General features: G+C 40.8%; 2 protein-coding genes and 1 pseudogene across 2 annotated transcripts; 1 reads left to right on the top strand and 2 right to left on the bottom strand.

Annotated features, from left to right (window-relative positions):
• Positions 1-12,480: 12,480 nt before the first annotated feature.
• Positions 12,481-13,712, bottom strand: LOC133737230 (ABC transporter I family member 1-like; annotated as a pseudogene).
• Positions 13,713-14,084: 372 nt separating this feature from the next.
• Positions 14,085-18,083, top strand: LOC133737229 (LL-diaminopimelate aminotransferase, chloroplastic-like). Its single transcript, XM_062164835.1, has 10 exons — positions 14,085-14,210; positions 14,287-14,360; positions 14,459-14,526; positions 14,706-14,822; positions 15,613-15,675; positions 16,128-16,232; positions 16,353-16,403; positions 16,624-16,944; positions 17,176-17,382; positions 17,486-18,083. The coding sequence occupies exons 1-10, from the start codon at positions 14,134-14,136 to the stop codon at positions 17,777-17,779; spliced, it is 1,377 nt and encodes a 458-aa protein (XP_062020819.1). The 5' UTR covers positions 14,085-14,133; the 3' UTR covers positions 17,780-18,083.
• Positions 18,084-18,631: 548 nt separating this feature from the next.
• LOC133737228 (uncharacterized) lies at positions 18,632-21,129 on the bottom strand. Its single transcript, XM_062164834.1, has 2 exons — positions 20,973-21,129; positions 18,632-20,671 (listed from the first exon to the last, which is right to left on the bottom strand). Exon 2 carries the CDS (start codon positions 20,571-20,573, stop codon positions 18,834-18,836), a length of 1,740 nt encoding a protein of 579 aa, XP_062020818.1. The 5' UTR covers positions 20,574-20,671; positions 20,973-21,129; the 3' UTR covers positions 18,632-18,833.
• Between the last annotated feature and the right edge of the window lie 3,196 nt (positions 21,130-24,325).

Raw genomic sequence — 24,325 nt, 5'->3', positions numbered from 1 at the left:
TCACGCGCGCTTGCTCTGATCAATCAAATTCCTTGCTTCCAGGTCCAACTAAAGGTGCCTATTATTCTTTGGCCAATTATGTTTCTTATCATCACTACAAGCCTGCACATCGCTCTTTCATTGCCCAGATCAGTCAAGTTACGGAGTCCAGAACTTATTCTAAAGCCTCCGTCCATCCTGAATGGCAGGAGGCGATGCGGTTTGAATTGGAGGCTCTCTAGGCCAATGGTACCTGGACTCTCACATCCCTTCCGGCGGCTGGGAAAACGCCGATTGGTTGTCGATGGGTCTATAAGATTAAACATCGTTCTTATGGTTCTATCGAGCGGTACAAAGTCCGATTGGTGGCAAAGGGCTTCACTCAATTGGAGGGTGTTGATTATCAGGAGACTTTTTCTCCTACTGCCAAGATCATCTCGGTTCGTTGCTTGCTTGCCTTGGCCGCAGCTCGTGGCTGGTCCCTACACCAATTGGACGTCAACAACACCTTCCTTCACGGCGATTTACATGAAGAAATCTACATGTCTCCACTGCCAGGGGGAGGAAAACTTGGTGTGTCGCCTTCATCAGTCATTTTACGGTTTGAAACAGGCATCCCGTCAGTGGTTCGCAAAGTTTTCAGAGGCTATTCGTTCTGCTGCTTTTGTACAATCACGAGCTGATTATTCCTTATTCACCAAAAAGCAAGGCAAGTCATTCACTGCTCTCTTGATATATGTTGATGATATTTTGATTACCGGAAATGATCCTATGAGTATTAATGCAATTAAGAAATTTATGCATAATCATTTTCTCCTTAAAGATCTTGGTAACTTGAAATATTTTCTTGGCATTGAGGTTTCTGCTTCTAAAAGTGGGATTTTTATTTCCCAACGTAAGTATGCATTAGGGATCATTGAGGACGCAGGTTTGTTGGGTGCAGCCCCTATTGACACTCCTATGGAGCGAGGATTAAAATTGTTGATAAGAGCAACTTGCTCAAAGATCTGGGTCGTTATAGAAGATTGGTCGGAAGGTTGATATATCTTACTGTTTCAAGACCGGATATCACATATTCCGTTCATGTATGAAGCAGGTTTATGCATCAACCTCGGAAGCTCCATATGGAAGCAACACTCAGGGTTGTGCATTATCTCAAAAATGCACCTGGCCAAGGGTTGTTTTTCTCATCAAATAGTGATTTCAAGTTAAGAGCTTATTACGATTCAGATTGGGCAGGCTATCCAATCACTAGAAGGTCTACTACAGGTTATTGTGTTTTCCTTGGACCTTCACTAATTTCCTGGAGGTCAAAACGCCAGAAGACCGTGTCAATCTCTTCAGCCGAAGCAGAATATCGTGCTATGACTGGAGCATGCTGTGAGTTAACTTGGCTACGGTATCTACTCAGAGATTTGGGATTATTGCATCAAGAACCTGCCTTGTTGTTCTGCAACAATAAAGTTGCCCTGCATATTACAGCAAACCCCGTTTTTCGATCATGAGCGAATGAACTAGGCATATTGAAATGGACTGCCATTATATCAGGGATAAAATTCAAGATGGATCTGTTGCTACAAGGTTTGTGAGCTCAGCACATCAATTGGCGGATGTCTTGACTAAAGCTTAGGGAAAAGAAATTTTTACTCCTATGATTCACAAGTTGGGAGTGCAGGACATCCACGTACTCTCCAACTTGAGGGGGAGTGTTAGGAAGTTAATTGAGCATATCTCCTATATTTAAGATGTAATAATCTGTAAATATCTGTACCCTTGATTGTAGTATGTATTCCCAAAATATAGCTTAATCGTAGGAGTAGATAACGTGAGATTAGGAATTACTTCCTGTATATGTACACAACCACATATTAATGAAATTTAATTCAGCCAAATTTTCTTCTTTTCACCATATAGTTGCCATTCACGGCATGAACAACAATGGGTTCCAATATTCACAATATCTGATCGATCAGCTGAGAGGACCTCAAATTCAACTTGATCAGATCGAAGGACCTGATATGTGGATGCACGACTGATGGCTTCTGAAATATAGTTCTCAGCAGATGGACCAAGTAAGGAAAACCAAGAATTACGCCGTTCTTCAAACTCCGTCATAAATTTACCATGAATCCTCTCAATCACCTAGATTATGGGATGTTCACGAGCTTCCAGAATCCATTTATTGAACTCATCTATATTTGATGAGAAATGATCGTAACGTGTTCCTTCAAAATACACAAATGCCCAGCGGGAAGGATGAAATTGTTGGAGCCATTTTGCAGCATCCAAAGAAACCTCCTATATTTTAGCCATTTTTTCTTTGAAACCAATGGTAGTAGTGGCTTGTGCAGCTTTCCATAACAGATGAACGAGCCTTGGGTTCTTGAATTCTTTTCCAATGCTTTCACTCAAGTGGCGAATGCAAATATCATGTACATAATTTGGGAATTTCCTTCTCACTGCATCTGCAATGCCCTTCTGTGTATCAGATATAAATGTGAGTTGCGGCATATTCTGGGTGTTCATCTCTAGTGCCTTGTGCAACTCTAACAAGAACCACATCTAGCTCTCATCATTTTCTTCATCAACAACACCAAATGCAAGTGGAAATAAACCCCCCTCAGCATCAAAAGAAGTTGCAGAGAGTAAGGTACCGAGATATTTTCTCTTAAGATGGATTCCACCAAGCCCAATAACAGGCAAGCAACCATTCAGAAAACCATAAATGGATGAATAAAAGGAAACAAATAACCACTGGAACTAGTGATCTGGACTAGTAGTAAACACCTCAGCAATGCTTCCAGGGTTGGTCTTCTTTATTTCTTCACAGTATGAAAGAAGAAGGCAATACCCTTTCTCGGAAGATCCATATATCACAGCAAGTCCTCATTCCTTTGCACGCCAAGCCTGCTTATATGGTATGGTAATCCCATATTGCTGATGGATATCATGCAATATATCCTTCGGCTTGTAATTAATGTTATCCCGCAAACGTTGTTCTAGAAAACTAACAATCCAATCAATAGACGCCTGATGGCGCCCATTGTGCGCATTTCTACCACAAGTGTGCTTCCCTTCAAGGCTTCTTATCACAAATGTCGGCGCATTAGGAAGCTTCACACTACGAATGTGCCAAGGACAAGCCTCTGCGGCACACTTTGCAAAGTAGTGGATAAGGTCACTTTTTATTATACGAAGCTCAAAGTGTTGGGCAATTGCTGCTTCTTTAATCGCATTCCTAAACTCCTTAACATCAGGGAACTCTTGACCAACAAAAAATGTATCCTCCTCCATGCGGCAAACCCGAAAAACCAAACCAAAACAATCACAACCACCCTTCTTCTTCTTCGTGTTCAAACTCGAAAGTAATGATCAACATTCTCATGACAAAGACTGTAAAAATCAAAGTAATGCCATTTAAAGCTCATACAAATGTGACCTGATACGATACAATCTTCATATTGCACTCAGCACAATTTAAAGTTGACAGCTTTTGCCACTTTGTGTGATAAATAAGTGAAAATTTGAACCATTTACAGCTAGTAATTAACCTTAAACTGAGATATAACAACAATTTATACATAAAAAACATAAAGAAGCAAACTTTGGGTGTGAATATAAGGATCTACAGATTGAGATTTGAATCGAGAAGAGAGCAAAACACAGTAAGGGGTTATATATATATTTTGAGAAGTGTGTATAACTGACCTGTAGAAGAAGAAGAAGAAGAAGAAGAAGCAGGCGATGATGGCGATCAGAGCAAGAGAGAGAGAAATCGAGGCAGTGAGAGAGAACAGTTTGGGTATTCTGACAAAATATTAGGGTTGACAAGAAAGAAAAATTCACCAACAATCATCCTTTCAATGATTTTAATCACAACTCTCTAGAATTTAAAGTAGACATGCAAAACTACTATTTTCCAAAGTTTCATGTTATTCGCAGTTCAAATGAATGGTCAAACAAGAATCTAAAATGACAGGAACGCTGAATTCTGCAGAAATCCTGAAACAGTGTAGTAACTTCAAAATAGCATAAGTATCTCACTTTTTTAATTCCGTTTTTCATGAAACCAAGTTCAAAATGATCATTGAAGAGTCTATTTTAAGCTGTCAAAAATTGAGAGTGAAACAAGGAGTATAGGCTTTTCGAAAATCATGGAATAGCCCACTGGTTCGGCTTGGGTGTTGTCTTTGAGGCATAACTTCAAAGACATGGTGTGCAGTAATTGAACTTGATCCTTTCCAGTCCTAATCATCCAAATGGAGTCACCATAGCTAGATAATAATCAAAAGTGCATTCCACAATAACCTTGAATAGATTTAAGAACAGAGATTTAATAGAAAGTAGGTGTTCTTACCAAAGGAAAGTTTCTGACACTGATGCAAAATAGAGAGGAACTCAATGGTTTGAAATCTCAGTGTCCTCCATTTGTTCTGTCATATTGTAATACGTAAATTAGAAGGTTTATATGACCATGCAAAGCAAGAGAAGACTTGGAGCTACGAAAATTTGAAAAGTGCACAAGGTGATTTTAACATGAGGAGAAGCAAGGCATATAGATAAAGAAGCTACTGATTTTCAACCTTAGATGAAAGTGATAGATTCAATCCCTAATTCCTCTCTAATCCTTTACTATTTCAGCCCAATGCATTGTAATAGTGGAATAGCCCATTACAAGACTTAGTTACTGTTCACAGGACAGCTGGCAGCTGCCATCTAGATCCTGAACTGATCTTGTAATCCTACTATATATTTTGTATTGTTGTTCTCTTTTGGTAATCAATGAAGTATTATGCAGTTTCTTGAAGCCTCTTTTGTTAATTTCCTTTGTTCCACCAAGTTGAGTCTATCAACTGGTATCAGAGCATGGCTCGGACCGTGCAAGCTTATACCCTTTCCTCCACCCTCACCTCCACCACAATTGTCCCACCACCACCCTCACCACCGTTTACCCAACTGGCCTCTTCCTCCTACCAACCCCCTGATAACGATGAACCATTACAAAGAGCAAAGTTTCACAATTCCTTAGCTCTTCTTCAAGAGGAGTTTCACCAATCGATGGACTCAATAAACCACAACCATACCTCATTTCAAACCCATATTACTGCACAGATTGTTGCTTTGCAAAGCACTATGGTACAAGCATTAACTAGGCAACACCAACCCATTCACTCATCACCTAGAACCACACCATTTACACTACCTCCTACACCAGCCAACATTCCCACAATCACTTTCGGGTCCATTTCCACATCACTCATAGAAGTATCTGGCTTTAATTCTTCAACCCATTTCCCAAACTTAAATGCTTCACTATCTGCAATTCAAGGCTCATCACCTCACACACCACCACAGTTGCAGTCTGCTCCCCCACAATTTTCTACAATTGTGTCATTCTCACAACCCACCTTACCCCGAAACACTTCCATCATTACCTCCCAGCCACACATCACTTCCTGAATTCAACAACACCATAACCCGAAACCAAGTTCACAACCAATACCATTATGATACCCAATTCTTCAGGCCACTGAAAATTGACTTACCTCGATTTACCGGCGAAGATGCCGTGGGCTGGATTTCGATGGAGGAGTGACATTTGAAGACCCAAAGAGTCCCTCCATTGGAAAAGGTGGCCATTGCAGCCTCCCATTTCAGTCCCGATGCGTGTTTTTGGATGAATTCATTCAAGCAAAGACACCCCGTCATTACTTGGGAGCAATTTGTGCCAGCCTTCTTGGCTCACTTCAGTGCCGGTGCAAATCATGATTTCAAGATCGCACTATACCACCTTTAACAGACTTCTACGGTGGAACTCTTCATCACAGCTTTCACCAAGTTGTCTTGCAGGGCTCCGGATTGGAACGACGATCAACTTCTTCCCATGTTTCTTAGCGGTTTGAAAATTGCAATCCGGCATGACGTCATGTCCTTCAACCCACTCACCCTGACAGAAGCACAGCGACTAGCAAGGTGTTCAGAGGCTAAGTTGTCAGATCCTCCACGAGCTGCATGCCCAAATTCTTGGCCCCATGACTTTCGTACCTCACCTTATTCATCCACTTCCTCATCCACTTACCATCCTCATAACCCCATACCACCAACTACGCCCACCCAATCAACTACTCCACACAACCCTCCACTGACCAAACACACAACCAATCGCTATCATCAAATTTTATCAACTTCAGAACAACGTGAAAGAAGAGCCAAGGGACTGTGCTTTAACTGTGACGAGCAGTACTCAACTACCCATGTATGCAAAACGCCATTCTTGGCCATACTGGAAGAAGATTCAACTGTGGAGGATCATCCTGATAATCCAGAATTCATGATTGTCTTCCCCCACAAAAGGAGCTCATGCCTGAGGTAGATGAACCATACCCTCTTCATGCCATAACCACCACCACCATTGGAGAGGTCATGAAGATTAAAGTTACGATCAATGGTTCTCCAGCCATAATATTCATCGATTGTGGGGTCGCCTCCAATTTCTTGAATCCCCAATTTGCTCGACCTATGGGGCTACCCATTGAATCAAGCTCTGATTCCAGATTTGCCTCAGCCTCTGGCGAAACACTAGTGCCTACTGGCGCTGTTAGAGACGTCGTTGTCCTCATTCAAGGCTATATATTCTCTCAATGGCTCGTTCTTATTGTTGCCTGTAGAGGGCTGTGACCTGGTATTGGGAGCTCCGTGGTTGGACTCTCTTGGTCTCATTGAATGGCATTTTCAAGAGAAGGTGATGATGTTCTATACTGATGGCCAATGCCATATTCTTCGAGGTATCACACACCGGCCTTCCCTTCATTCTCTATCAGAGCTCTTAGCTGTTCTACCCACTGACCAATGGGATTCTTTAGCCCAAAGCCCAACCTTACCATTGCAGGCTCAAACCGAAGCTAACCATCCATCAATCCAAAACCTTCTCATCTCTTTTTCGGATGTGTTCTCTACACCCACAGGTCTTCCACCTAAGCGGTCCATTGATCATCAAATTACCCTATTACCCAACACAAACCCAGTTAACGTCAGAGCCTATACATACCCACACTCCCAAAAAGTTGAACTAGAAGCCCAAGTAACCGACATGCTTGCCCAAGGCATTATACAGCCGAGTTGCAACCTTTTTTCTTCTCCGGTCCTATTAGTGAAGTAGAAGGAAGGGAAATGGGGGTTTTATGTGGACTATAGGTCACTAAATGCTGTGACAGTCAAAGATCGATTCCCCATTCACGTGGTAGATGAGCTTTTGGATGAACTCCATGGTGCCACAATTTTCTCCAAACTTGACTTACGGTCCGGCTACCACCAAATCCGGATGCATGAGCAAGACATCTCAAAAATGGCATTCCGCACTCATGAAGCACACTTTGAATTCGTGGTAATGCCTTTTGGTCTAACTAGTGCTCCTTCTACATTCCAAGCATTGATGAACCATGTTTTCAAACTATTACTTCGCAAATGTGTTTTGGTTTTTTTTCGACGACATTTTGGTCTATAGTCCGGATTTACATTCTCATGTTGATGATTTACAAGAGGTAATCACTCTCTTATGGGCTAACCACCTTCAAGCCAAGCTTTCCAAATGCTCTTTTGCATAGCCTACAGTCCACTATTTGGGCCATGTGGTGTCGGAACACGGTGTACCAGTGGATGCAGAAAAAGTTAGAGCTATCAAGGAGTGGCCCAAGCCCACGACCATTAAGTCCCTCCACGGCTTCTTAGGGTTGACCAGCTATTAACACCGTTTCATCCACCATTACGGCCTCCTAGCCAAGCCACTCACTGATCTCCTCAAGCTTGATAATTTCAAATGGTCCCCTGCTTCCGAATCAGCATTCGAAGACCTCAAACATGCATTGATGACTGCACTGGTGATAGCTCTACCAGATTTTTCTCAACCCTTTGTGATCAAAACTGATGCAAGTGGTTTGGGTATAGGAGTAGTGTTGTCCCAGCAACGCCATCCAATTGCATTCTTGAGCAAATCATTATCACCTCGCAATCAGGTCTTATTGGTATATGATAAGGAGATGCTAGCAATCCTTTTTGCCATTGAGAAGTGGCGTCCATATCTGCTCAGTCACCCTTTCAAGATCTTCACAGACCATCAGACCCTCAAGCACCTATTGGACCAGTGTATCTCCCCACCTTCTCAACACAAATGGTTAGCCAAATTGATGGGTTACAATTACACCATTGAATATCGGGCTGGTAGTACCAATACGGTGCCGGACTTGCTGATCTCTAGACGCCATGAACTTTGTCCTCTTCAGGTGGTTTCTGCTCCCATGTTTGATTGCTTACCCCAAATTGATCAGGCATGCCTCCGAGATAAGGACGCTCAAGTCATCATATCCCAATTACTACAAGGTATTCCGGCCAAGAAAGGTTTCAGTTGGAGCAACAATCGCCTATTGTACAAAGGTAAAATATTTGTTCCTGCTTCCTCCGATTGGCGCACTAAAATGTTGTATGAATTTCATTCTTCTCTCCAAGCTGTACATTCTGGGTACCTACGCACATATTTGCTTCTCTTTCGCAATTTTGCTTGGTCCGGAATGCTGAAAGAGATCAAATCCTTCATAGCAGAGAGTGATCAATGCCAGAGACAAACTCATGAAACCATAAAACCACCTGGTCTGCTGCAGCCTCTACCTATCCCAGGAAACATATGGTTTGATATTTCAATGTATTTTGTCATGATGGCCTTCCCCAATCAAATGGAAAAAATGCAATCTTTATGGTAGTAGATCGCCTTTCCAAGTACGGGCATTTCATTGCAATCTCCCACCATACTCTGCAACTCACGTCGCGGAACTGTTCATGAAGGAAGTATTTTGCCTTCATGGCATGCCTAGGTCGATTGTAAGTGATCGTGATCCTATCTTCATCAGCCATTTTTGGACAGCTTTCTTTAAATTGCAGGGTACCACGTTGTGCCAAAGTTCCGTCTACCATCCCCAAACGGATGGCCAAACCGAGGTTGTTAATAAATCATTGGAGCATTACTTGCGGTGCTTTGTGCAAGACAAAACCTCCTCTTGCTCTTTTCTACTTCATTGGGCAGAATGGTGGTACAATTCGACTTACCATTCCACCATTCGAATGACTCCATTTGAAGTTGTTTATGGTATTCCTCCACCCTCTGTTACTATGTATGTACCAGGCTCTACTTCAGTTCAGAAAGTCGACAAGGCACTCCAAGACCGCAACATTTTAGTACAATCACTCAAGACTCACATGGCTACAACCAGGAATAGAATGAAGCAGTCTGCTGATCAACACCGCACTGAAAGGGTGTTCAACATTGGTGATTGGGTGTTTATGAAATTACACCCATACCACCAACAATCATTGGTGAAGCGCGCATCCAACAAGCTATCTCCACGATACTATGGCCCCTTCTTGATCCTAGCTCGAATTGGCAAAGTCGCCTACAAGCTCGAGCTGCCTCCCCAATGCCGCATTCACCCCATTTTTCATGTATCCCTTCTGAAACGCCGTATTGGAGATGGTACACCCCTTACTACTTCGCTTCCTGATTTTGATAGCTATGGTGAATTGTTGTGTCTCCCGGAAAAGGTCTTTGGCTTGGCGGTGGTACGCAAGAAGAAACGCAATATCACCCAATGGCTGATCCAGTGGGTCGGTCTCCCAGCTGAAGATGCGACATGGGAAGCAGCTCACACAATCAAACAACATTTCCCAGAGTTCTGTGCCTGAGGTCAGGCCCTTTGCAAGGGGGAGGGACTTGATAGATTCAATCCCCAATTCCTCTCTAATCCTTTACCATTACAAGACTCAGTTATTGTTCACAGGACAGCTGGCAGCTGCCATCCAGATCCTGAATTGATCTTGTAATCCTACTATATATTTTGTATTGCTGTTCTCTTTTGGTAATCAATGAAGTATTATGCAGTTTCTTTAAGCCTCTTTTGTTAATTTCCTTTGTTCCACCAAGTTGAGTCTATCAGAAAGTGAACTAAGCATATATATTCAAGTGTTTCTGAGCTTGAGACAAGAGTGGGAGCGGAATGGAAAGAGAAGATAAATTAATGGGTTTTTGTCCATTTACTCCATTTCTAGAGATTTTTTTGCCACTTACCCCATTAAGTTTTTTTAATTCCCTCTTACCCAAAACACTCTAAAGGGGTCTTCCCTAATACCCCATAAAGTTTTTTTTTTTTTTTTTTTTTTAATACCATTTTACCCTCACTCATGTGTTACTTAGAGAGAGAGAGAAAATGGAAGAGAGAGAAACCATAGGAGACTTCGCCGGAGCCCCGTCACCGGTCGCCGGATTCCGATCAACTTTCGCTGGATTCCGGACACCGATCGCCGGATTCCGGTCACCGGCTGCCGCCTACCGGATTTTTTGAAAAACCTCAATTGCCCCCAATAGAGGAGCAGTAGACGTGTATTGCCCCCCAATAGAAGGGCAATACTCGTCTATTGCCCCCCAATAGACGTTTCGATTACCGAAATAAGAACTAATCTCCCTAAATTTAGACAAATAAATTTTGATTAAAGAAAAAAAATGAGAAGATTACGTCAATTTAAAACGTCTATTGCCCCTCAATAGACGTTTCGATTACCGAAATGAGAACTAATCTCCCTAAATTTAGACAAATAAACTTTGATTAAAGAAAAAAAAAGAGAAAATTACGTCAATTTAAAGTGTCTATTGCCCCCCCCCCCCCTAATAGACCTTTATTCTCTCCCCTATAAAACTTTTTGCTTGCATAATTTATCAAGTACCAATAGTAACATCAATGATTGCTCCAATGTTGATAACATTTTTTTCATCTTCAGCTTCAGCTGCACAGGAGAGATTGAATAGCAAGTAGAAGATGAGCAGAGGAAACAAGAGCCAGTCAACACTCTTCACATTCCAACCATGGCCGGTCAATGTCTGCTCTTGTTGGCACCGTTCAAAATCCCCGATTTTAACAGTAGTATCATCCAAACATGAACAAAACTTCAAATTACTCCTATAGAAGCTTAAGTCCCGAACCAATTCCTGGTGAGCAGATTCCTTGACTAGCACATTATTCATGTTACTCTTCCAGTACTTGATTGAGCCTCCATCATCACCAAAGATCCAATTGGAGACGAGGCTTGAATCGAAATCGACTCCGGCCGGTTACCGAAACAAATCCAAAATCTCCGTGATAGGTCGCCGGAGCCCGAGGCTGAAATAACGGCTGCTGGTGGTTCTGTAAAACGGAGTTGAGGTCCTCGCCGGATCGGGTCCTCGGGTCGAGCGGTGGAAATCGATCTCATTGAAGCAGGTGATGACCTCCTCGACGAAGTCGCTAGTCGGACTGAAGCGACCTCTCAGCAGCAGCAACGACGACGAGGCTGGGAGCGACTTCGACAGATCCCTGTCGCCGTTCTGCAAATCGTCCTGTCCAAATCGGACGGCGTCGAACAGTGTAGAGCCATGGGTCTTCTGCTTCGCCTCCAAGGTTGAATAAGTCGCCGTCCGGGAAGAATAGTTTTCCATGCCATCGTGAAACTTTCTCCGGCGAAGGTGGCCAGTGATCTATACTGGATATGGAGAGAGAGAGAGAGAGAGAGAGAGAGAGAGAGAGAGAGAGAGAGAGAGAGAGAGAGAGAGAGAGAGAGAGAATCGTGCTGGAGAGAGAAATATGAGAGAATGGCATGAAATGTGGTTGTTTAATTAGACTGAGGATATATTAGTTATTGTACTCTGAATTGGGTTGGTGGGAATAAAAAACTGTTGCTGGGGTAAGTGAGAAAAGTTTGGCTCATTTTGGTGCTTTTGGTCAAGGACCCTAAATTAATATAGGCTCGGGACTTTTGTTAATAAAAATGCTGAAAAGGTAAGAGATAAATTAAAAGTTCGGAAATTATTTGATCTCTAGTTGTTGAAAAATCATTTGATTTTTAGTTGGAGTAGGAGAAATATGACAAAATAGGATCTGACTATGAATCATTTATAAAATCCTATGTTCACTTTTGACTTAAGAGGTAACTTCCTAAGCTAGTTCCTAAAATTTAAGGCTCTCACATTACAGTGGTTTGAACTTTATTTTATTAAAATTTTAAGATTACACTGTTACACTCAAGAATTCTAATATCACGCTAAGTGAACCTTGCATTGATTGATTTGGAATTACGATTTGTTAAGTAGGTAAATGAAAGAACTCTTATTGTAAGGTCCCATTCCACTCACAAATTTAAGATTTACAAGAACAACCGGGTCGCGCGCCCCGCCAAGAAAACCGGTTCCACCTCTTCCCACTGTCTTGAGTTATACAAACTGTGAAAAAATCATCACCGCCTCTGTGACATTCGGTTTTATGATGAAGATGAAGATGAAGAAGAAGAAGAAGATGATGATGATGATGAGAGAGAGAGAGAGAGAGAGTAAAGCCTCACTCTGAGCAAAGCCTCATTCTTAAACTAATGAGCGTCTTGAAACCCTAGAATTCCATCTCCAGGGCTCTTATATACTGCTCTGAAGGGGTATTTTGGTCAATGCGGATGCTCGGAAGGGCTAAGGACATTTTGGTCTTATAATAAAAATCAATCACAATGACTACAAATTTTGCTTCTTGCTCAGGTTTTGTGTGTAAACAAGAATAGGGAGAGAATCAAAAGTCTGAGCGATCAAGCATATCTACCAAGGTCATTCTCCTTGGGAACCTAGCTGGCAGCCTCAGGTATGTCGCGTCTTCGATCTCGATAGGTAGATGTGTTGCCACAATGACAATGCCGCCTTTCTTTCTATGCTCTGCAATGACGTACTCGAGCAGCTTCACTCCGTCGGTATCCAATGCAACAGAGGGCTCGTCGAGCAACCAAATAGGTCTGTCGATTGCCAGCAACCTAGCGAGCTGTAGTCTTTTCCGCTGCCCCATTGACAGCATTCTCGCCTTCTCTTTGGCCAATCTGCCGAGGCCCATCAACTCTAAAGCAGGCAGGGAATTCCCCATCTTCCCTTCAAGGACTTCAAACCACTGGACATTGTCGAGGACTGTGAACTTCTCTTTGACGGCGTCTTTGAGGGAGAGCCAGTTGAGTTGGAGCTTGTACTGGTGGAAAACTCCTGAATCTGTGATATCGTGACCATTCCAGAGGACCTGGAATGGCCAGCAGAAGGTTTAGAAAAGCCGGCTAACATGCGCAGGAAGGTAGTCTTGCCCGAGCCATTGGTACCCATCAGCACAAGTGCTCCACCGTCGTGAACTGAGGCATTTACATGTCGCAAGATCTGCTGGGCATTCCTCATGCAAGAGACATTGTTAAGGAGGAGACGAGGGAGTGGGGGCTTTCTTAGAGACATTGCAATCAATCGAACTCAAAAATTACATCCAACTCCGGGACTCAGAAGAGGACTGTTGAAATGTTTATGATCTACCATTGATGTTTAAGTCCAGCCAACAGAACTGTATCCCAACAAAGACTTTGTGCAGGAGGAAGTAACAGATAACTATGACAAGGAAATCCTGTTACAAATTTACGAATTGAGAGTTATACTTGAAATCAACTGATGCGAAGCAAAAACAACACGATAAATAGAACGCAAAATCATCATAGGATAAATGCAGTATGATCGATGTATCAAAATCTACCACGGTAGACTAGTCATATTTCGAAAAGTAATCTCTATGATCCAAACTTAGGACATAGACAAAAGAAATTACCTTTATATATATAATCCCAGTAGTTACTATACTATACTCGCTTCGCAAGCTTGCTTGCTTGCTTTCCTAGTCCTCAACCTGATTCGAAAAGTCTCCCATTAGTGCAACAGAGCAATATAACACTACCAATCAATTAAATTAAATTAAAAACTACAGAGCAGCATCTTAATCCAAAGCTTAATATATGCAAGCACATATGAATGAACTCATCAAAACACATCATGCCGAACCACGCCACCAATTCTCTCAGAAATGTTTCAAAAATTACAAAATTTCACACAGAACCAAACAACAACCAATCAGAATCTCATAAATCAAACAAAACCAAATTGTGTTCTGACCAAAATACCCCCACAGAAACCCCTAACGAAACGCAGCGTTTTGAGTACTACAGTCCTACTGTGACACGGAGTGAGAGGCGTGCTTCATATAGTGGGTGTTCAGTTGGGGATTGTTTTGTAGAACCAAAAACAAAATGGCTGTGAATCAAGCTTCAATCTCGTCTTCTTCCTCCGGCTTGTTCGGCTTCAATTTCAAGTCGCGGACGTCCAGGTTCGAATCTGCCCCACTGTCTCTTTCTCACTTTTTCTTTCTCTGTTTTCTAAACATTCACCACTCTGTTTTGCAGAGCGCAGAGCGTCGCCGTTCCCGCCAAAACCATCGGCGGCTTCTTTAAATGCGTCGCCACTCCTGAGAATTCAAGTCGGTGCTGCTTTTTTCAGTCTTTATATCAATTTCGGTCATTTTTATATTAGTTTTTTAGGAACAAAGTTTTGATTATGTGTGTTTGTAATGTGAAGAGTATAAGACTCAGGTGAGTCGCAATGCCAACATGGAGAAGCTTCAAGCTGGTTATCTTTTTCCAGAGGTCTGTAATTTTGTTTCACTATAGCTAAATATCACTCGTTTGATTTATTAGAGGATTAAGGGGCACTGATTTTTGAAGTTTTTATGTGTGTTAATCTGTAATCGGTTGCGGTACTGTTGATTGTGGTTGATTGATTGATGTGAGATTTTGTTTTTGTTGTGTTTTGGTGGGGGGTTTAGATTGCTAGGAGGAGGAATGCGCACTTGGAGAAGTACCCTGATGCGAAAATAATACCCCTTGGAATTGGTGACACTACCGAGCCCATTCCAGAATATATAACCTCTGTAATTGCAAAGGTATTTCTCGGCTCTCATGGTTAATGTGCTCTGTTACTGCCCAGCATGAGTGTTTGTTTGTTTCGATTTTGAATGTGTGTGGTATGGCAGCCTTGAATTAACGTAAGCAACTGCTTATATTCACAAGCAAAAACCGGTTGTTTTGTGTTAATTGCATGTACAAGAGTGAAAGCTTGTCTGAAATTTGTGACATTGTAAAATATGATTTGGCTGTTCAAGGAATGAAGCAACCAATATAACTCCAAATTAGAAAGTTTCTCTTTAGTGGTCAACGATGCTTCCCACACTTCTATTCCTATTTTAGTTTTTTTTTTCTGCAACACTTGCATGCTTATTGATGTGTTTCTAACATGAACCCCAAGTTGAACAGTAATGTGGAAATCACGAAATCAGAAAAAAAACATGGGTTGCCTATACAATAGTTGGCACTTGGCACCCTTTTTCTTGGCAGATTCTTCGCCTCTTAGTATTTCATTTTCCTTAATTTTGGTTCTGCTAGCCAACTTCAGTTTTTATATATGATTCTAGGAATGTCTTTTCTCTTTTGGTTGAGTTGGAATTATTGAGGCAGACAAGAAAAGTCGGCACCGTTTTTCCAAAGGAGAAACCAATTACTCTAATCTTGAGATTGACAGCTTTTCTATCCTGAAAAATGTTTTGTTATATCAATTTACGTTCTCCTTGAATTGTAGGTTCTCTATTCCATCTGATCATGAATGTTACCTTAAAAGAATATGTATCACATTTTTGTTGGTCTAGCTGTTTAACATTTATATTATTGATTTGGCAGAGAGCACTTGCCATGTCCACCCTAGAGGGTTACAGTGGTTATGGACCTGAACAAGGTGAAAAGGTACTTGGCCTTCTTATATTTAATTGCCATTTACAATGTTTCAATTGATGCTTTCTAAGTCATCTGTGCAAAATATGTCCTCCTATCTGTACCACCATTTGTCTTGTTTGAAAATCGGGATTTAAGGTTTCATTAGGGTAGAATGAATGCGAGATTTGGATTTAAATTTTTAGAGTAATTGTTTATGGAGACTTTAGAAATTTACTTTATATGTAATTGTATCTATTTTGAGTTAAGTTAGATTTCAAATTACCAGTCATTCCCAATTCATCCTTTAACCCACTCAGATAGATCTTGTTTTCTCAATCCAAACTAAACTGTCAGATTTCTTGTTCTTTTATATTTCTTTTTTAACATCTGTCACTTATTTCCTTGAGCAGAGATTCTACAATCATCATGATTAAGTAACTTCTGTGATAATCAAGACTTGCCCGTGTCATTAATATGTGCAGCCACTGAGATCTGCACTTGCTAAAACATTTTATGATAACCTTGGCATAGAGGAAGATGATATATTTGTTTCTGATGGTGCAAAATGTGACATATCCCGCCTTCAGGTTTGCTTACTTTTATAAAATTTGTGTTTGTTGTTTCGTTTTTTTTGTTAATTGGATTGATAGAGTGATAAAGAACAAATAAAAATTTGTGGGGTTTGCTGTTTCTTCATTTTGTGGCAGATTCTTTTTGGGGAGGATAAAACAATAGCAGTGCAAGATCCATCATATCCGGTAACTTTTGTTTTGGTGCTTTATTATCTGTATATCTTCACAGACACTAATATTCTTTTTGCTAAAAGAAAATATTTGGAAAGGCTCGGGACTACTTTCTGATTGAAAGTTTGTGAAGAAATTGATAATAAACAAAGACTGAGTATCTATCTTGATGAGTTAAAGTGTGCCAACTCTTTAAGTACGTTAAAATTTTGAGAGAAATTTTCTGTGTATGCAGGCTTATGTAGACTCAAGTGTTATTATGGGCCAGACAGGAGAGTATCAGAAATCTGTTGAGAAGTTTGCAAACATTGAGTACATGAGGTGTACTCCTGATAATGGTTTTTTTCCTGATCTGTCCTCTACTAATCGAACAGATATCATATTTTTCTGTTCACCAAACAATCCTACTGGCTCTGCTGCAACAAGAGAGCAACTGACACAACTTGTAAAGTTTGCCAAGGATAATGGTTCAATCATAGTCTATGATTCTGCATATGCCTTGTATATGTCAGATGATAGTCCACGCTCCATCTTTGAAATCCCTGGAGCTAAAGATGTAAGTCTGCAATCAATAACTTGTTACTGCAAGGCTCTTTGATCATCTTTTCTACAAACTTCATCTTTACCCTTCTTGATAATAAATTAGTTAAAGAACGGTATTTTATTGAGAGTTGTACATTTGGATGTGCTTTAGCCTGTCGTATGTCCTTTTTTGAAATTTCCTTTCCAATGTTATATTTTTGACTATCCAAGATCTAACATGTTTGCTTCTGTATGGACATTCAAGGTTGCACTTGAGATATCATCATTTAGCAAGTATGCTGGATTCACTGGAGCTCGTTTGGGGTGGACTGTGATTCCAAAGCAGTTGTGCTATTCGGATGGTTTTCCAGTCGCCAAGGACTTCAACCGCATTGTTTGTACTTGCTTCAATGGTGCATCCACTATTATCCAAGCTGGTGGTCTGGTTTGCCTTGAACCAGAGGGTCTTAAGGTCTGTTACTGTCTCTTGATTGTTTTCCAACAGTTTTGAATCTAAAATCCACGGTTATGTGTCACAAGCTTTGCTTACATTATTTGTTTTCAACTCCTTGTAGGCTATGCACGGGGTGATAAATTTCTACAAAGAAAATACTAATATCATAATGGAGACATTTAACTCCCTTGGCCTTAGTGTGTATGGAGGGACGAATGCTCCATATGTGTGGGTCCACTTCCCCGGACAAAGCTCATGGGATGTGTTTGCTGAGATTCTTGAGAAGACTCATGTGGTTACCACACCTGGAAGTGGCTTTGGACCTGGTGGTGAAGGTTTCATCAGGGTTAGTGCCTTTGGTCACAGGGACAATATATTAGAAGCATGTAAGAGATTCAAGCAATTATACAAGTGAGGACAGCGGATCTGACTTTGTAGACTGGTATCTGCTGCCTACTAGTTGAACCAGCGGTGTTAACATTTGCCTCCATTTGTGTTCTATGCTAAAAACTTCAGCAAGTTCCAATTTCCGTAATTAGTTTGTCGACTTCAGTTTTTGAATTGTAGAGATTATAGCTATTGTAAAATTGATTTGATCAGCCTTGTTTTATGATGTTACGCTTTATTGCTGTAACGTTTGTAAGGATTAGAAGCTTGATTTTGTTGGCTAGAATAGTAGAATTTTCCTAAATAAAGTGGTTGATTTTACTTGGCCTGCACATCAGTTGTGAATTTGATTCCTGTTCAATAATGTTGGTCTTTTCACAAAATATTGTGCTATATCAGAATTTCCACCGAGGCCAATGCTATATCAGAATTTCAATCAGTTTTAAACATATTGCAGACCCATCTACCATGGTAATGCACGCACACTCGACACTCCACAGGGCCATCAGGGCGCATAGACCAATCTAAAGGTTAAAAATAGGTCAATATGCCATACTGCTATCCGTGAAATCTTTCTTGCTGCGGAATGGTGGGTTTAAAAGTTTGACAAAGCAATTGTGCCGTCTTCAGTAAATTTGGCAACCAGAAAGGCAAAAGCTTGTTCCATCAGTTCCACTTTACTAGTTTCATTTGAATTTCTCCTCGGCACAAAGAATGAACTTTGTAAGATTGCTAATGGAAATGTTGCAGACGTGAATCGCACACCCCTGGATCAAGTGATCAAGTAGTGAACCCATTCAGTTCCATGAGAGAAGATACTATCAGGAGAGTAGCTTCTAATGCCTCTCGATAAATACAAAAGAGAAGTTTCAGAATCACAGTAACCAAATGAGAATATGATGCTTCTAAACAGCTTACTGTTAGCAATCAACAAAGTACCTAATGGTGCAATTCCTATTTTACATGACCTGAATAACTAGTTTGGCATAATCACAGGAACAATATCTACACTAAAGTAACAGTGCCTGCTGAGATGATCTGTAGAATTTAAAGTTAAGACACCTAGAACTGTTCTATTCTCTTCAGAATCTCTCTTTGCAGGTTGTCTTATAATGTCCGGTCTGATTACAGAGACTGCAACGTACAGTATGTTTGCCAGGATTAATGTCTTCTACACAAACCCGTTTCTTTTCGGGGCGCCCTGGCAGTCTACGAATCTTAGGAGGTCGCACAAAAACTTGATTATCATCATCATCAGTCATTGCAGCCTCTTCTGTCTTTACCCATCGGGGTTTTGCTTCAATGGGATATATCTCTCCAGCATACGTCTCACGGTAACTTGCTGCAGTAAAACATTTCTCTGTAAAGGCATATACATCTTTCTGACATGAGATGAGGGCAGCAACAGCATGGGAACATGGTAAACCATATAGCTGCCATTCGCGGCAGGAACAACAATGGGTTCCAATATTCACTATGTCTGATCGATCAGCTGAGAGGACCTCAAATTCAACTTGATCAGATCTAAGGACCTGATATGTGGATGCACGGCTGATGGCTTCTAAAATATAGTTCTCAGCAGATGGAGCAAGTAAGGAAAACCAAGAATTACTTTGCTTACGCCGTTCTTCAAACTCCGTCATCAATTTACCATGAATCCTCTCAATCACCTGGATTATGGGCAATTCACGAGCTTCCAGAATCCATTTATTGAACTCCTCAATATTTGATGAGAAATGACCATAATGTGTTCCTTCAAAATACACAAATGCCCAGCGGGAAGGATGAAATTGTTGCAGCCATTTTGCAGCATCTAAAGAAACCTCCTCTATTTCAGCCATTTTATCTTTGAAACCAATCGTAGTAGTGGCTTGTGCAGCTTTCCATAACAGATGAACAAGCCTTGGGTTCTTGAATTCTTTTCCAATGCTTTCACTCAAGTGGCGAATGCAAATATCATGTACAGAAGTTGGGAATTTCCTTCTCACTGCGTCTGCAATGCCCTTCTGTGTATCAGATATAAATGTGAGCTGTGGCATATTCTGGGTGTTCATCTCTAGTGCCTTGTGCAACTCTGACAAGAACCACATCCAGCTCTCATCATTTTCTTCATCAACAACACCAAATGCAAGTGGAAATAAACCCCCCTCAGCATCAAAAGAAGTTGCAGAGAGTAAGGTGCCGAGATATTTGCTCTTAAGATGGATTCCACCAAGCCCAATAACAGGCAAGCAACCATTCAGAAAACCATAAATGGATGAATAAAAGGAAACAAATAACCGCTGGAACCGGTGATCTGGACCAGTAGTAAACACCTCAGCGATGCTTCCAGGGTTGGTCTTCTTTATTTCTTCACAGTATGAAGGAAGAAGGCAATACCCTTCCTCGGAAGATCCATATATCGCAGCAAGTCCCCGTTCCTTTGCACGCCAAGCCTGCTTATAAGGTATGGTAATCCCATACTGCTGATGGATATCATGCAATATATCCTTCGGCTTGTAATTAATGTTATCCCGCAGGCGTTGTTCTATAAAACTAACAATCCAATCAATAGACGCCTGATGGTGCCCGTTGTGCGCATTTCTACCGCAAGTGTGCTTCCCTTCAAGGCTTCTTATCGCAAATGTCGGCGCATTCGGAAGCTTCACGGCACGAATGCGCCACGGACAAGCCTCCGCTGCACACTTTGCAAAGTACCGGATAAGGTCACTTTTTATTATACGAAGCTCAAAGTGTTGGGCAATTGCAGCTTCTTTAATCGCATTCCTGAACGCCTTTACATCAGGGAACTCTTGACCAACAAAAAATGTCTCCTCCTCCATGTGACAAACCCGAAAACCAAACCAAAACAATCACAACTACCCTTCTTCTTCTTCGTGTTCAATCTCGAAAGTAATGATCAACATTCTCATGACAAAGACTGTAAAAATCAAAGTAATGCCATTTAAAGCTCATACAAATGTGACCTGATATGATTCAATCTTCATATTGCACTCTAACACAATTTAAAGCTGACAGCTTTTACCACTCTGTGATAAATAAGTGAAAATTTCATTTTAGAGCTGGTAATTAACCTAAAATTGAGATAATAACAACAATTTATACATAAAGAAGCAAACTTTGGGTGTGAATCTAAGGATCTACAGCTTGAGATTTGAATCAAGAAGAGAGCAATACACAGTAAGGTCTTATATAAATCTTGAGAAGTAGGTATAACTGACCTGTAGAAGAAGAAGAAGCAGGCGATGATGGCGATCAGAGCAAGAGAGAGAGAAATCGAGGCAGCGAGAGAGAACAGTTTGGGTATTCTGACAAAAGATTAGGGTTGATTGGGTCACTGGGATTGTCAGTCACCTGAGGAGGGCATTTTCGTCATTAGGAATTTTTTCCTGCTCTAATAACGAAAAAAAAAGCTTTTGATGACAAATGGGAAATCAGAAAACCACAACTTTGAAAAGTACTGATGGATGACAACTTTCTGAAAAATGCCTACGAATTTTATAGGAATTTCTAACTTCCCTATTTTGCCCTTACATATTTCGGATTAAACGAATAAAGTTTTAATAAAAAAAAGTAATATTTCATGAGTTATTTATTTTTTGACTTGTAAAATCGAAAGAAGAAATTCTACCAAATTTAGCATTAGTTTATGAGAGTAGCAACACATTTGGCTTGCACCAAATTGGTTTTTTTTTTTTTTTTTTTTTTTTTTGTGTTACTATCAAACTTTTTTACTATTATATGGTGTGCTTATAATAAAGTGGGAGTATGTTGGGTGTTTATCCTTTTTTAGAGTAGGTTTTTTGGTTGTACTCTGTAAATCAGCTATTTCTAACCGCCCCTAAAGGTGTGTCGATTTTGTATTGCTTACTCAAATTTCGATATAATGGCTGACATTTTCAATTCAAAAAATTAGGGGTGGGCATATGTCGGATCGGGTCGGGTTATGGCCCAAACCGTTTTCGACCCGGATTCTTCGGTTGGGCCAAAATCCAAACCGCAACCGATATTTTTTTTTGTGGGCCGGTTTTTCGGTTGAACCGGATTTCCGGTTCGGGCCGGTTCGGTTATGGGCTTTTTAAATACTAGCCCAATTTTCAAAAAAAAAAAGGAGCTACAAATTTTCTAAGGCCCAATATTGAAGATTTCCATATTTTTCAACCTATTTCAATGACTACAAGTCTACAACTTTTAGTCACGTACTGAGCAAACGATCAACATATGATATATCAAGTTATCAACCTAATGACTCATTGACACACAAAGAACAAAGCATAATTAGTTAATCACCATACCAACATGCATATTACTAATCCAGAATCAGAAGCATGCAACCAAGCAATACAAATCCAAAACAGTTCTGAACCACTTAAGTTTACAGACCAACAAACCAACTAATCCAAAGTTCAAGACCATAAGCTTTAAGTTGAAAAGAAATTCAAAAAAAAAAAAAAGCTAATAACATAAGCAACACTTCAGCTTGGCTTTCTCCTCTTCATTCTTCATTCTTCATCTTGGCTACTTCCCTTCCATCGACCATAATCTGTAAACAAAGCATATTAGCAACTGTAAGAGACAGGCAGAGCTGCAGCAAGATAATCCAGCAATAAACTAATCTAATTAACTTTGTATTTTGTACGGTTGTACCAAGCGGATCTGTAGAATCACTCCTCAATATCTGAAAGATTGGTAATTCCAACATCTAGCAGCACAAACATGAAAACAATGTTAGAACAAAAACTAACATATTTGAGCAAATGTGAAAAGTTTACAGATTTGAACAAAAGTTACACTTAAAAGAAGAAAACTTAAAACAAAATTTTACCTTGCTCAAGTTTCTCCAATTCACCGTAGACCTCAAGTTCAGTTTTGGTTGGCTCTTTGAATAAAGACTTCCCGACAGCCCTTAACCAATCCGAGCAACACACAAGGCACTCAACCATTCTAGGAGTCAAGCTGGCCCTAAAAGGATCCACCACTCGGCTGCCAAGGCTAAAAGCACTCTCTGAAGCCACTGTGGATGCAGGGACAGCAAACACATCTCGTGCAATTTGAGACAATATTGGATATCGAGGTGCATTTTCTTTCCACCACTCTAAGATCTGGAACTTAGGATTAGAAGGGTCTTCAGCAGCCTCCAAAAGGTACTTATCAACCTCATTTTTAATCTCCACCACATCTTTCTCTTGCCTCAGCATCATAAATTCATGGATATTGGCTGCATGGCTATCGTCCTCACCTTGAGCAGAACTGCTGGAATCAACTTTAGGTAGTGTGATATCCATACTTGCTTGTGCAGCCTCGGGATCAGAATTTGCATACTCATTAAAGAGTTGCAGAAACATGGATTTCACTTCATCAACCATCTCAGCCACCAAAGTTCTATCTTGCTGCAGCTTCGGAAAAAAGTACTCTAGATACAACATCTTGTAACTAGGATCCAACATAACAGCAATCAATAAGATCTTGTTCATGTCTTCTAACTTTCTCCAGTATTTGTCGAATTTTCGCTTCATTGACGCTCCTATGCTCACCATTAGAGGATCGTCACTTTTCGCACACTTGTCTAACTCTTGCACAATTGTACACATCCATAACAGTGGCTGATTTGCAGTCACACACTTGGTACCACTGAATTGGAGAGTGGCATCATAGAAGATTTTCAGAAACTTCACTAATCTAGCTGCTTTCTCCCAGTCAGCACTATTCAGAGGCCCCTCCTTTTTTTTCCCACCAACCCTTTCTTGGAAGTAACTCTCAAACTGAGAATCTTCATCTTCCATTCTCATAAATGCTTTCTTAAACTTCACAGCAATGTCTAGCATGAAATACGTAGAATTCCACCTAGTGCAGACATCCAACGGCACTATCCCACCCTTGCTCTCTACCTTTTCTTGAGCAGCACACTTCCGAAACCTTTCTAACCTAGCAGGTGAAGACCTTATATACTTAACACAGTTCCTAATCCCATCAATACTTGAATCCAACTCCTCCATGCCATCCTTAACAATTAAATTAAGGATGTGGCAGCAACATCTCATGTGCAAAAACGCACCATCTAACACCAACTCCCTCCAATTCCCTATTTTCTCCCTCATGTAATCAAGTGCCACTTGATTTGGAGAAGCATTGTCAACAACTATTGTAAACACTTTCTCTATTCCCCAACCTATAAGACATGACTCAACAAGTTTCCCGATGGTTTTACCCCTATGATTAGGAATTACAACAAAGCTTAGGATTCGCTTATGGAGAGTCCATTGGTCATCAATGAAATGAGCAGTTAAGACCATGTAATTGACATTTTGGATCGAAGTCCAAGTGTCGGTAGTGAGGGAAACTCGTTGTCCATAAGTGGCCAAGATATTTTTAAGAGCTGTTTTTTCATTTTGATACAAATCCCATATATCCCTAGCAATGGTTCTACGAGAAGGCAGACCAAACTTAGGCACTGTCACCCGCATGAATTCCTTAAAACCCTCCCCCTCAACATGACTAAACGGCAATTCATCTCTAATAATCATCTTAGCAAGCAAAATCCTAGACCTATCCGGATCATACTGAACAGCCACAA

Source organism: Rosa rugosa, chromosome 3 (genome assembly GCF_958449725.1).
Source record: "Rosa rugosa chromosome 3, drRosRugo1.1, whole genome shotgun sequence".
In the NCBI taxonomy this organism is placed as follows: Eukaryota; Viridiplantae; Streptophyta; class Magnoliopsida; order Rosales; family Rosaceae; genus Rosa; species Rosa rugosa.
Note: the sequence above shows the minus strand (reverse complement) of the source record. Positions and strands in the feature narration are given on the sequence as shown.

Excerpts from the sequence above, each read along its gene's own strand:
- LOC133737229 (XM_062164835.1), top strand. The coding sequence starts at position 14,134 with ATGGCTGTGAATCAAGCTTCAATCTCGTCTTCTTCCTCCGGCTTGTTC. Across the intron at positions 15,676-16,127 it reads GACCTGAACAAGGTGAAAAG|CCACTGAGATCTGCACTTGC; the intron begins GTACTTGGCCTT and ends TAATATGTGCAG. Across the intron at positions 16,404-16,623 it reads TGCAAGATCCATCATATCCG|GCTTATGTAGACTCAAGTGT; the intron begins GTAACTTTTGTT and ends CTGTGTATGCAG.
- LOC133737228 (XM_062164834.1), bottom strand. The coding sequence starts at position 20,573 with ATGGAGGAGGAGACATTTTTTGTTGGTCAAGAGTTCCCTGATGTAAAG.